Raw genomic sequence first — 15,016 nt, forward strand, 5'->3', positions numbered from 1 at the left:
TTAGAAACATTAATGTTCAAATATTATGTGTAAAATGGTTTATAGTTGAATGTGTGCTTGCTGCTTATGTATAACAGATATTCCCTGTTGGACATAGACACAAGAACAAGTCCATCTAAGAATTCTAGGAATTGTAGCCTTGCTGACTTTAATGGCTATAAACTTACTTGACGTGGATAAAATTTCGTAAGCCCAAATCTATAATATGGGAGTTTTGTTACACATACATAACACACAGATTAAAGTGAAATGGAAATGGGAGTGCATACCTAGAATGCAACTGCAAATCCTTTTATACAGTAATATGCGGCATGATGAGCATTTTCTGCTTTATTTGTCTCATGTGCCTCCTTCTTCCCATGCATGTTAGTCTTCATAATATTCAATGTACGTTTGAAAAAGACGGACAACCAGTCATAATGTCTAAAGACTTCAGGGTCATCAACAATCCCAAATGTCTTCACATCAAATAGGGTTTTCTTGTCTTTTTCAATCATCACTATTTCAATGAATAATGCCAATGCAACCTTGACGACATCTTCATCGTTTGTAAAAGTTAACTTCTTGAATGCATTCTCCACGTCCTTGCAAGAACTATCTTTATCATTTGGGTCCTTCGGTCTAAGAATGAGTTGTCGCAGTCTCTCATCGCTTGTTTCTCTTTCTACTATTTTCTTGGTCGACCACAACCCAGTTATCAAATTAAAATCATCTTGGAAGAATTTTACCTTCTTCTTCAGTATATTGAATGCTATAACGTCTGGGTTCGCATCAGTTACCTCCCTCAACAGAAAATGGTAAAAAAGTTTCCCATTAAATACAAGATCTACGTCCAACAGTGGACCAAAGATCGTTGTCCTAAACATTCTCATCTACTCTTTTATCAACTTATTCTTAATAACCAACACAGTTTTGTGGACTTGTCAAAAAACTGTAGTAGGGAAATATTTCTCAGCAAGGATGTCCAGCTTATCAACCAGTAACAAATGTATACATTACCACAATAAGTAAACAATCACCTAAAATAACTAAATGATCACATAATTAAAACTAAACGATCGCATAACAAATAACTAAACGATCATGTAATAGAAAACTAAACGATCGGATAACAAACAACTAAATGATTGCGTAACAAATAACTAAACGATCGTATAACAAACAACTAAATGATCACATTACAAAGAACAAAATGATCGCGTAAACAAAACTAAACAATCACACATCTTTATCTATACGATCGTTTACGTTTCTCTAACCGGTTATTTAAAGAATACTAAATGCTAGTCTAGGATATCTAAACGATCTCTTAAGAACGAATACACGATCATTTAACAAAAGTTAAGAGTGTTAGGATGTATAATCATGCAACGGAAGCAATTAGAATCAATAGGCGCTCTAATTACATTTAATTTGAGTTCTAAAAGCATGTAAAAACAAATTTTCAGAAAAGGGTTTCATGAAAACATACCTTTGAAGAATTTCTCCAATCCAAGCTGCTTCCACGAATTCTCAGCTCCAAATCTACAGTGAACCACCAAGAGATATTTTCTACTACTCTCAACCTCGAATTTGAGTAGTGGAACTCAAGAATGAAGTGAATTGTGAAGGGAATGTGTAAGGGTCTTAGGTAGGGTAGAACTTTCTACAGAATTTTCCTAAAATCCAGCAGTCCTCTAATCCATCAGCAAAAATTGAGAGTTTTATCACCTTTAACCATGCAAGCACCGAAAGATTTTAGCCAAGGCCACCCCAATTTGGTTAAGGAAGTGGGCTAGGTGTTTGTTTGGAGATGAAGACACTAAGACAATCAAAATTGTGGATAAATCCACTTTCTCAATTTTGATTTTTTTTAATTTCTTTTATTTAATTCCGAAATTAAATTGAAGGAAATCAAAACAGAGATCTCCATAAGCAGCGGAAATTGATCATTCCAAATCCTATTCATAATGAATACAAACAATTACAGTCTTAAAAAAAAAACGAACAGGTCATACATAATCAGAAATTATAGCATACTACAAGAAGATATAAAGGATAGAGTATGCGTACCTTTGAAGAACTCTTCTTCAAGTATCCCTCGATCAATGTCCAATGCGTCCAATGATGCACTTGAACGCAACAAACGAAACAACCAACAACATGAACAACTAGATGCCTCTCGAACCCAATCAAGTCTAACTCGATCCACGAACAAATTTAGAATACCACCACAATGGTTACCTTGGTATTCTCAGTATGAGAATCTAGGAGTTGTGGGCTCTGTTTGATCTCGGATTGAGGAAGATAGGAGATATATGATCGAGTAAACGATTGAGTAAGTGGGAGATGAAGACTGTCTATCATATAGACGATGTACTCGATCGTTTAGAAAGTGGAAGCCTATCGTATAGAATTTACTACTCAATCGTGTAGCAACAATCAACGAGTAACTATCGTATAATCAATTCCTAGCTCAATCGTGTATGCTCTCAACGCTATCACTTAGTTAAAAAAAAAAAAATTTACTTGATAGCCTTTTTCGTGAGATTTTTCCAAATTGAATCAACCTCTAATTTTGGAAAAAAAATTTCCTTTTATCTCACGATTACCATAAAACTTCCAATAACCTCTTACTCAAATCGGTTATTAGAGAAAAAGAATTAATTATCATATAATTAATATATTATAAATAAATATGATAACCAACTTATCATATTATATTTATAACCTATAGTTTTAATATTTCATCATATGAAACATATAAACCATAGTTCTTTTTCTATTTTATGATAGTTAATATAAATCATATTTATATTAATTCCACCAATTAATGTATCTAATACATCATATCAATTATATCACATATAATTGAATTTTCTCTTGTTAATTTGAACACTTTAAACTAACCCAAAATCTTATTCTCAACTTGAACCCAATGAGCTATCAAGGGGACCTCATGGACTTGTAGCTTGAAGCTCCAACTGTACGTGAATAACTGACTAAACTCTTTAGTCACGATATCCATCATCCGTTAACTGTTGATCACTCCACTAAAGACCGACATCTATACCCTTCGCACTACAAATATATTTCTGTGTCCATATGACTAATCAACAGTGTGATAACCCTTTACAAATCACTCGTAAGTACATTTGGCCAATTTACCGTTTTGTCCCTGTAGTTATATCTAACTCCTTAAATACCACTGATTCCTCTAATGAACAATAAGTCATAGACCTACTATGACTGAGTCGAAGAGAGGGTGTGACCACTGTGTTCAAGACCCTGAATCAGCCCTTAAGGGAGCAATTTATCTACTTACCCCTGCTTCGGGGAAGGAGTGAATTTCGTCTTGTGTAGCTGAGTTCCCAGCTCACCAATCAGACGAATCCCCAAAAATGTAGGCTTGTTGAGTTATAATCTGGCCACTCTCACCCATACTAATCAAAGGACAGCCTTCATAGGCAGGAGTTCCCAACTCACTCAGGATTAAGGTCATATCACCTATGGTCATTTTAGTGAAATGTAAGTTTCAATTATCAATGGCGTTATATAAAGAGACTAATCATCTCGTGGTCCGGTCTTATACAAAATCTTTGTATAGGACACCCCCGCTCGCATGTCTCCACATGAATGGTCAAGATCAAACCATTTGTAGAACTTTACAACACTTATAACATCTACAAAGCGGGTTATATCCTTAGTGTCACTAGGATAAGGTATCCCTTCTTTATCCTTATACTATAGACCATTTAGGTTATTACTTAAGGCGTGATCCACTTGTATGTCTCACATACATGCTTAAATTATATGAAATAACCATGGATCTTAATTTATTGAATTTGAGTAAATGCAAATAAAATAACATTTATTTTATTAATAACAATGTGTGTACAAAATGTTTACAAACTACGAGACCACCGGGAGAATTAGGACACCAATCCTAACAATCTCCCACTTGTCCTAATGCCTCGAGAGACTAATGTACAATACATAAACAGTACAATATACAATAAACCAGGGCATACTCTATACCCCAGTATCATCTCCAACTTGCCCTAGACAAGGTGCCGCTTGTTCCACAGACCTAGATTCTTCAAATGACCCTTGAACACTTTAGCCGTGAGAGCCATCAACAATTAGTTTCTCTTTTAGTCCCTTGACATTCAAGAAAGATTGAAGATTATCTTTGGACTAACACTACTGGTTTCTTTGTCATCCATCCATTTTAGCTAAAAAAGTGAGAATTGACGTTCAAACAATTCTTGCAACGAGTCCATGATCTAACGTGCTGTGATCATGTTCTCAACCCTGTTGGCCAATGCATCAGGTATGCTAGCCAAAATATGAAGTTGGGCCATCGAATTAGCCTTCATCCACAACTCATATGCATTACAAACATTTCGCGGTGCATTAAGGGTCGGGACTTGAGGACACTCCTCAACCATGACAAACTCGAGGTCGTTTACCACGAAATATGTTTTAAGAGACTCTTTTCAATGTATGTAATCGATCAAATTAAAAGAGGCAACTAACAGAAAATCATACATGTTGCTGATAAAACAAACACATTGATCTACATTAGATTTTAGCAAATACTCTTTAAAACAAAATCCAATCTGATTTAGCAAAATTTAAATGAACCCCATGTGACATCTAGTTTTGCAATGACGCTTCAGTGGTTTAGGACAAAAGCCACCAAAAGGTAGTCAATTTATCCCTCCTCTGAATTGAGACACTCTCAACTAGTTATTAATACAAGAGCAACTCTTGTTCTTATAGCGATTAACCATCATTGATTTGGTCAAGAAATCATTAACTTGCTTAACAATTTCCCGTAAATGTGACCCTTCATTTTAGATCCTAAAGTTCCACTCCAAGCAGCCAATCCAAAGGGAAAAAAGATGTTGGGACAAAAACTAAAGCGACCCTATCCATTTCTGGAGTTCACCTTGATATTGACCAACCACACAAACCATCCGAAGGGGGACGCTCCCAGGGCGCCACGAGGTCGTGCAAGAAGATCTCACAGTGCAAACCAATGAAGGAGACTGCAGGACATGTTGACACACATCATTCACCCACTTACTATAAATACTCTCTCTGTCCACCTTGATATTGACTCATGCAAATACCATCTGAAGGGGATGCTCCCAGGGTACCACGAGGCCAAGCATAAATCTCATGGTGTGAACATTCAGGGAGAAACGTGAGTGGAATTGATTTATCATATATATATTTTCCTCCCACTGAGTATTTTAATAACCTAAGGTTTAGTTTACTTAAAAAAACACGGCTAATGATTTTAACTAAGTGACTTTTTAGGTTTGCCCAAAAGTAACTCTTACTTTAGAAAATGGAACAACTTTTTATCATCATTCATTAAACTCTTTAACGAAGTCTTTGATCAACTGTTACATGCTTGTAGCAAATCTATCTAATTTACCTTTCCAGGTAGGTTCTCAGGTAGGGGTGTTCCGTTTCCGTCAGCTTAAATACCCCAGCCTAGCCAGAACCCACCTTAGAGAAAAGGTCCCTTATAGATAGATTTAATACAAATTTAATCTTTTATGGAAATCAATTTAATCTTCTTAAACTGATTTAAAAGATTAAACTTAGGTATTTAACCTCATTAGAACCATGAACTTAGGTCTATCTCAATCAAATTTTAAAACCCTTTTAAAACATGAGTTTACCTAAGTTCGCATGCAACTCTTTCTTATTGATTTTAGTTCTAATTTCCATTATAACACTTATAAAAGGAAACAACTAAAACCAACCACAATATAAAGCAACACATACAAGGCATTCATAACTCTTATAAATAAGCCTAAGTGTCATGCTCCATGCATTGTTCATTCATTACTACTTTTATATAACTCTTATATAACAAAGAAATGAATCAAGCATACATGCTCCCATATACCCTTATACCATAACTCTTTTAATATAAAGATGATGCATGAATATGTTTAATGCATGCATAAATATAACTCTTATATTATATGATGCATGAGCATGCTTTCTTGTAATTTCATCATGCCATTTACTATATTATAACACTTATAATATATGATGCATGAATAACTGTATAATCTAAGGTGAGTTTTAAAACTATATGTCATACATTATGGCATATATATATAAACATACATCTCATGTATATTAAGTAAAAAATGATAGACCGGGATAATTAGCCTCAATCCTAAAAAAGAAAGCTAACTATTACAAAGAGCAATGAGTCTACCGGTTCAAACAGGCAAATCAGGTCTTGAACCATCCTGGAGAAGCCGCGTCTCCTTGATCATGTAACAACTCCTTGTGATCTTCTAGCAATGCTGTATGAGCATAAACGATCATTTAGCAATGATCGGGAACCTTTAATTATGCGATGAAGCATGAAGGTCACGCGATCGTGTAGCGCACATCGTGCAACACATGCCTTAAACGATCAAGTAGACGACAACAATGCGATGAAGCATAATCGTCTAAATGATCGTGAAACAAGCATCAAGTATCGTATACCAGATGATCGTGTAGTCAATGACTATGCAATGAAGGATGCTGAACTACACGATCGTTTAGTGCGCGCGCCCATTAAACGATGAGCATCAAATACTCTATGCAATCGTTTACCTCAAGCGTCCACGTGATCGTGCAACCAACGCTATACGATAGAGTAAACTCTTTACCCAATCGTTTAGCATAAGTTATACGATCGCTTAGTAAATACTAAACGGTCGGGTATAACTTTTCTACACGATCGTTTAGCCAAATCTTAATGATCGTTTAGCTTGGGCTACACGATGCGACCAACCTTTGGTCTTCTTCCTCGATGAGATCTGCATCTCCATGCTTCGAAACTTCATCACGAACGATGCAAAAAACTTCAAACATTTTGAATATAAACTTGATTGTTTGTTAATTATGCCCAAAAATACAGGGGCTCTTACAAATTAATACTTTGTAAACTTAAAGAAAGCTTTAAACAAAGGCAATCATCCCGTAAACATCCATCAATACTTCCACAAACACATTTAACTCTTAAGCGCAATGTAGAAAACTTAAAACCCACCACGACTGTAAAAGAAGTTCAATATAAAAATGAAATTTGGAATATCAGAACAACCTAGATCTGATACCAATTGAAGGAAATCAAAACAGAGATCTTCATGAGCAGCGGAAGTGGATCGTTCCAAATCCCATTCAGAATGAACACAAACAATATTAAGTCTTATACGGAAACGAAAAGGTTATGCATAATCAGAAATTACAACATACTACAAGAAGATACAAGGGATAGAGTATGCATACCTTTGAAGAACTCTTCTTCAAGTATCCCTTGATCAATGTCCAATACGTCCAACGATGCACTCTAACGCAACGAACGGAATAGCCAACAACACGAACAACTGGATACCCTTCGAACCCAATCAAGTTCAACTCGATTCACGAACGAATTTAGAACACCACCGCAATGGTTACCTTGGTATTCTCGGTGTGAGAATCTAGGAGTTGTGGGCTCTGTATTATCTTGGATTGAGGAAGATAGAGGTATACGATCGAGTAAGTGGGAGATGAAGACTGTCTATCGTATAAATAATGTACTCGATTGTTTATAAAGTGGAAGCCTATCGTATAGACTTTGCTACTCGATCGTGTAGCAACGATCAACGAGTAACTATCGTATAGTCAACTCTTAGCTCGATCGTGTATGCTTTCAAAGCTATTGCTTAGTAAAAAAAAAACTTTTTACTTGATAGCATTTTTCGTGAGACTTTTCTGATTGAATCAACCTCTAATTTTGGAAAACAATTTTCTTTTTAACTCACGGTTACCATAAAACTTTCAATAACCTCCCACTTAAATCGGTTATTAGAGAAAAAGAATTAATTATCATATAATTGATATATTATAAATAAATATGATAACCAACTTATCATATTATATTTATAACATATAGTTTTAATATTTCATCATATGGAACATATAAACCATAGTTCTTTTTCTATTTTATGGTAGTTAATATAAATCATATTTATATTAATTCCTCCAATTAATGTATCTAATACATCATATCAATTATATCACATATAATTGAATTTCCTCTTGTTAATTTAAATACTTCAAACTAACCCAAAATCTGATTCTCAACTTGAACCCATTAAGCTACCAAGGGAACCTCATGGACCTGTAGCTTGAAGCTCCAATGGTACATGAATAATTGATTAAACTCTTTAGTCACGAGATCCACCATCCGTTAACTGTTGGTCACTCCACTAAAGACCGATAGCTGCACCCTCTGCACTACAGATATATTTCTATATCCATATAACCAATCAATAGTGCGATAACCCTTCACAAATCGCTCGTAAGTATAGTTGGGCTAATTTACCATTTTGCCCTTGTAGTTACATCTAAATTCTTAAGTACTACTGATTTCTCTACTGAACAATAAGTCATAGTCCTACTATGACTGAGTCTTCTCTTCCAAAGAGAGAGTGTGGCCAATATGTTCAAGACCCGAAACCAGCCTTTAAGGGAGCAATTTATCAACTTACCCCTACTTCGGGAAAGGAGTGAATTCTGTCTTGTGTAGCTGAGTTCCTAACTCTCTAATCAGACAAATCCCCAAAAAAGTAGGCTTGTTGAGTTGGAAATCTGACAACTCTCAACCATACTAATCAAATGACCGCCTTCATAGGCAGGAATTTCCAACTCACTCAGGATTAAGGTCATGTCACTTATGGTCATTTTAGTGAAATGTAAGTCTTAATTATCAACGACGTTATATAAAGAGACTAATCATCTCGTGGTCCGATCTTATATAAACTCTTTGTATAGGACACCTCGCTCGCATGTCTCCACATGAATGGTCAGGATCAGACCATTTGTAGCACTTTACAACACTTGTAACATCTACAAAGCGGGTTGTATCCGTAGTATTACCAGGATAATGTATCCCTCATGTATTCTTATACTACAGACCATTTAGGTTATTACTTAAGGCATGATCCACTTGTATGTCTCACATACATGCTTAAGTTACATGAAATAACCATAGATCTTAGTTTATTGGATTTGAGTAAATACAAATAAAATAATATTTATTTTATTAATAACAATGTGTGTACAAAATGTTTACAAACTACGAGAACACTGGGAGAATTAGGATATTAATCCCAACAAAAATCCACAATTTCTAAATTTGAATTTGAAAAAATGAAATTTAATTTGATTTTAATTAATTAAAATTTTAAAAATAATTTAATATCAAATATTAAATTAATCAAACACCTAATTTTAAGCTGAATCTATTCATGTAATTAATATTTAAATCAATATTTAAATTTTACAAACTCTCCAATTTCGTTTAGTTTCGATAAATTGAATGTTAATTATATCAAATATAATTATATAAACCCCAATTGAAATTTGAACACTTCAAATTGAAAATCCTAAATTCAATTTGAACATTTCAAAATGAAATTCAATTTGAACACTTCAAATTGAAATCATTTCAAATTCACCCAATTTACTAATTCAAGGTGTTCATATTTTGCGAGCTAGTAGAGGGACCTTATGGACCTACAGATCATGAGCTCCAACGATTTGAGATTAATTGGCTAAAACTCTTTAGACCGAATTAATCAATATTCGTTAACTACCGAGTCACACCACTATAGCTCGATAGTTGCACTCTCCTCACTGTAGATATATTTGTGTCTACTTGATTTAACCATAATTAGAAAGTCAACCATTCACAGGTTATTCGTAATAACGATTGGGTCAAATGTTGTTTTACCCCCAGAATTACATCTTGCTCATTAAGCTCCACTGATCTTCTAATGAATAATTGGTTTTTGATCAAATCACTAAATTGGATCCCTCTCAGGCCAATGAGAGGGTGAAGCCCCTTATTCAAGACCTGAATTTAGCACTTAAAAGAACAATCTTCTCCTATCCTTGAATTCGGTCTTCCACCCTATGTCTCCAGCTATCTACCCAGTATTATCCCTGAAATAGGAGGCTTATTGAGCTGGCGCTGTTGAGCCAACCCTCACCTATGCAAATTTAAGAATAATCCCAAATAAACAGAAGTTCATAGTTAGCTTAAGATTAAGATCGAGTTACCTAGGTCATCTATGCGAAATAGTCAGTCTTAAACAGTAAACAACGTTATAAAGTAAGAGTGACTTATTTCTTGGTCCATTCTTATGCAAACTCATTGCATAGGGCGCCTCTACTTCTCATGTCAATACATGAACGAATCAGGATCACTTGGTTTGTAGCACCTTACAACAAATTGTAATGATTACAGAGTGGGCTGCATCCGATAGTGTTACTAGAATTAGACTATTTTGGCTATTTACTCGAACTTGATCCATCTTTATGTCTGCACATAAAGTTCAAGTATTCATATAATAGCCATGGATCTTAGTTTATTGGATTTAGTCTTTATAAGTGCAATTTATAAATTCAATAACAATTTTATTGAATAAATGTTGAATAACATCTTTGTTGATAATAGAAAATATTTAAGTTTACAAACTGCGAGTTTTAGGACATACAACCGAACAGAGAGATTGTTTAACAAAAGGTAGGCGCGAACGTATGCGAACCTTAAACGACCAGCGAGAACCCAAAACGAATATCAACATGCATTCAATGAGCAGAGTCACATACCTTTCAAAGATTGATGATGGTGGGAAATGTGTACAAACGACCAGCGGGAAGGTAGTCAAATGCTCGGATGAAGATGGGGGGCGGCGAGAGAAAACGAGAGAAAAAACTAGAGAAAACGAGAGCCAAAATTGCACAGTTAGAGATGTTAGCGAAAAAGTGGGGTGAACGATCCTTCGTAAAGTGGTCTGAAGAATTGTTTAAATTAGGGACAAAATTAATATTTCACATGGGAAAAAGGTCAGCCATAGATAAGTTTTTAGGAATAGGCCATTTATAGAAAAGTTTTTGAGATTTGGGTCATTTTGTAAAATTTTTTGGGAATTTTGGAGATTACCAAGTTGGGGCTTTATGTTACTATATCTATTTTTTTTATGTACACCTTCCCCAGCAAAAGCAACAATCTCCACAGATTCATTGGCAAAGTAATTCCCAATCTCCCTTTCTTCCTTCATCAAATTATGTTTTTGGGTCTGCTGTGCTCACAGTTTTATATGGATTGCTTATTGACAAACATTTTTCCTTATTAACACTATCTGTGTGTTCTTCAATTCCATTTCATTTTATAATTTATGGATCTTTTAGGATTTTTCATTAAATGAAAATTCACTGATTTTCAAGGTATACAAACTAGTTGATGCCTATTTCACCATCTTTTGTAAATTTTATTTAGAAATAACAGAGTAATTTATAGGAAAAGTAGTTTTCAATGATGTTGTTGATACTGAGATTGGTGAGTTTAGATAAATGAAGGACCATGTTCATATCCTCTGGACAGATAATTATTTCTAGTTTTGTTTATTTTATACTTAATATTCTCTATTTGTTGACAATTCTTTGAGCGTTCGAGGTAGTATTGAAATCTCAGAAGTTACTCTATAGTCGAGAGTCTAGACTTTTATATGAATTGAGTCTAATTTATCAACATTTTTAGCTTCATTAGAAGTGTAGAGAACTATAGATACAACAGTATTGTTCTTATTGATCTTCAGAAGCAATATGGGGTGATATTATGTTCAATTATCCAAGTTATAATTAGTTACTTTCTCCTTTGTAATCTTATATAGTATATCCTCCCGAGGGAACGAGGCCTCCGTTAAGAGAGATGACATGTGAATTGGCTTGAAAGAACAACATTCGTTGACGATATGTGGTCTATGACTAATGCAGTATTTAAGTCATATTTTCGTAGTTGTCGAGCTAATTGGATAACATGTATATGTCTGTGTATAGAGGAGTAATCGATGACTATCAACAGTTAGGAGCAATTACGTTGGAGGAGATGGGGAATAAATGTAATAGAGTATCTGTCAATTTGTCTACCTAGGTTAGACTCGATGTAGTGAATATGTGCAATGATGCTTTATATATAGAATATTTTACCTTGAGATTGGTAATATAAGTTTATGTATATATAAGTTACAAGCTATGTTTATATTAATACCAGAGATATATGCTATATGATTTACATTAGGTTGAACATGGAAGACAATTTGACTATTTTTTAAATTAATAATCTACTGATTTGAATACACTTATGTGTTAACAATCAAGTTATTTCTCTCCCACACCCTATTATACTAAAAATCATTTAAATTATTTTTAAATGAGTAATATTTGAGTGGATTTCAACATACAGTCATTATTATGCATTCTACTATCATCATATACACAATTTAAAAGGCAATTTTGATTAGATAGCATTGTTCAAGGTTGCCATTTGGAGATATGGCAAAAAGAAAAAAAAAATTATTGGATTTATAGCAAGGCTCCATGCATGTGATCAATTTTTCCTTTAAATTCCAATATTACCCTCCACGGTTTCTGAAAATGTTTTTTCATATTTGTCACTTTCTTATCATTTTGTGTGAGTTTATTTTCTTTAGTTTAATGCATGCATTGAGATTGAATGACTAGGGAAAAAACTGTTTTTTTTTTTTTTTTTTTTTTTAATAAAAAAAAAATCACTTTTATTTAAACTCTTTTAATAAAAAGAGTTTAAAATAGATTTTGAAAGTGTTTCAATAGCTTTCTTGATTGGTTGTCAAACACTCTATTTAATCATTTTTAAATTAAACACTCGAAAAGTTAATCGAATATATTCTTATTTTATTTGGTCTAATGCATACATTGGGTAGTGTTTTTTTTGAGAAAGACAATAACAACACCAAAAAAAACAATTTAGAAAAGACACTTATGGATATTTAGAGTGGAATCCACCCATGGTGGGTGATTTTCCACCCAAATTTAGGAGTAGGAAGTTCGTGCACTAAAGAATTGCATTTTCGATTAGCATCGGAGAACTTGTGGATGGCATGTTGCTAAAATGAGAAGATACATAATGGGTTAAGGTTTCAATACGAGGTCATTTAAGTAAATATGCTCAATGGCAATTTTGAAAATAAGTCAAATTTCTTTCCGTCTTAGGGGAAAATTTTCACAAACTAACCCAATAACCAAAAACTTTTCTATGGAAGATCTATTTCTAAAAATTTTATTCTCATTGACCTTTATGTCTTGTAAAATATCATATTTACTCCCAAATTTAAAACCTCTTCTTAACCCGCCCAACTTCTTTATCCTACAATGATTTCTTCAGCGATGGATAACAGATGTATTGAACGCAACACCAACATTCTACCAAAGCATTTATTCTTAATTAATATTCTACCGACAACATTGGATGTTATTGATATCAGGAATGGAAGATCACTCTCAGTTATTCACTTTCAGTTGAACTCCCCAACTTCTTCTCCCATTATTTTCTCTGAGTTTCAATCGAACTTTCTCATTGCCCATCACTTTCATCTTCATTAAGTCCATTTTGTCTTTGAGTATAAAGCAAGATCGTTCGTCAAAACCAAAAACAGAGAGAAGGTAAGTGTTTACGAAGTATTTTTCTTCCAATATCGTGTTCCTAAAAGATGAGAGATCAATCACCATAATGTAAGTGATTGTTTAGTATTATATAAACGTTCGCTTATATAAACTAAACGATCACTTACATTAAGATGGGAGATTGCTTATATATTGTTGGACGATCACTTATATATTACTAGGTAATCGCTTATAACGTGTTGGGCGATCACTTACTTTAGTGGCAATTCGAATCCAATTTTCAAATTTCTGATTGCAGATAAATGACGCTAATTCGTATCTTGGTACGATTTGATGGAGAATGGGATCAGTCCATATGCAATTATGTTGGAGGTCACATGAAAAGTCTGAAGGTAAAAAATGATATAACGTATAGTGAATTAATGAGTATTTTGCACCAACGACTGAATATTGATTCGTATATGTTTGATATACACATATATTTTGTTATAATATATTGGTCTCGGCTCCCTCAATTGACATAGTCGATGATGAAGACCTTAACATTTTTAGAAGGTCATGATGCATCCCAAATGTTGTTGTTTGTATCAGTTATACCTCATAAAAGACATGGAGTAGACAAGGATAATATGTACTAGCAGTATAATCCAACAATTCCACTCATTCTAACACATAATATTCATACAATATCTTCATGAGTATATTTATCAAATACATCATGACCTCCAGATGTCTCCTAACGGTCAGCATGGGTATCGAGGGAGTGTTTATCAGTGTTATTCTCATCATGTCTTATTTGCTCGCCCGCTTGCATCAGATCCACCTCTCTTAGTCGATCTTCCTTTTACCTTATCTCATCCACTATGAAGCAACTCTAAATCTAGAGAACCAATGAGCGGAAGCAAATCGTTCCAAATCCCATTATGAAAGAACAAGAACATTTACAATCAAACAACAACAATTATGCATAAAGTCTAACTTACAGCATGCTTCTAAGTTAAAGAGAAAAGAATCGAGTAAACATAGGATCAAGTAAACATACCTTTGAAGAATTATTTCTTTACATATTTACTCGATCCAACACTAATACGTCCAACAGCACGAACGCAATGCAAGCAATTCAGCAAGTCAGCACGAACTGGTAAATACTCGATCACAATCAAGTAAAACTCGATCCTCGACCCTCGAACGGAAACTCGACACTACCACTCGGCTACCTTGGTATTCTCGATGTGAGAATCCAGGAATTGTGGGCTCTATATGGATTTGGGTAAAGGTATGGAGGAATTGGACGATCGAGTAGATGATCGAGTAAGTGGGAGAAGGAAGAAGCCTATCGTATAGACTTGTGTACTCGATCGTTTAGCAAGTGATAACTATCGCATAGAATACTCGATCTATATTTGAATACTCGATCTATATTTTTCTCTCTCAACAAGTTATCGTATAACTTTATCCTCTTTGAGCTGAATGACAAAAATGAAAACTAATTTCACTTTATTCATTCGGTTGC

General features: G+C 34.2%; 1 protein-coding gene across 1 annotated transcript; it reads right to left on the reverse strand.

Annotated features, from left to right (window-relative positions):
• Positions 1-269: 269 nt before the first annotated feature.
• Positions 270-872, reverse strand: LOC120067628 (uncharacterized). Its single transcript, XM_039019172.1, has one exon. The coding sequence runs from the start codon at positions 870-872 to the stop codon at positions 270-272; it is 603 nt and encodes a 200-aa protein (XP_038875100.1).
• Between the last annotated feature and the right edge of the window lie 14,144 nt (positions 873-15,016).

This window comes from Benincasa hispida, chromosome 12, assembly GCF_027475165.1.
Source record: "Benincasa hispida cultivar pf3 chromosome 12, pf3_genome.v1.1, whole genome shotgun sequence".
Lineage (NCBI taxonomy): Eukaryota > Viridiplantae > Streptophyta > Magnoliopsida > Cucurbitales > Cucurbitaceae > Benincasa > Benincasa hispida.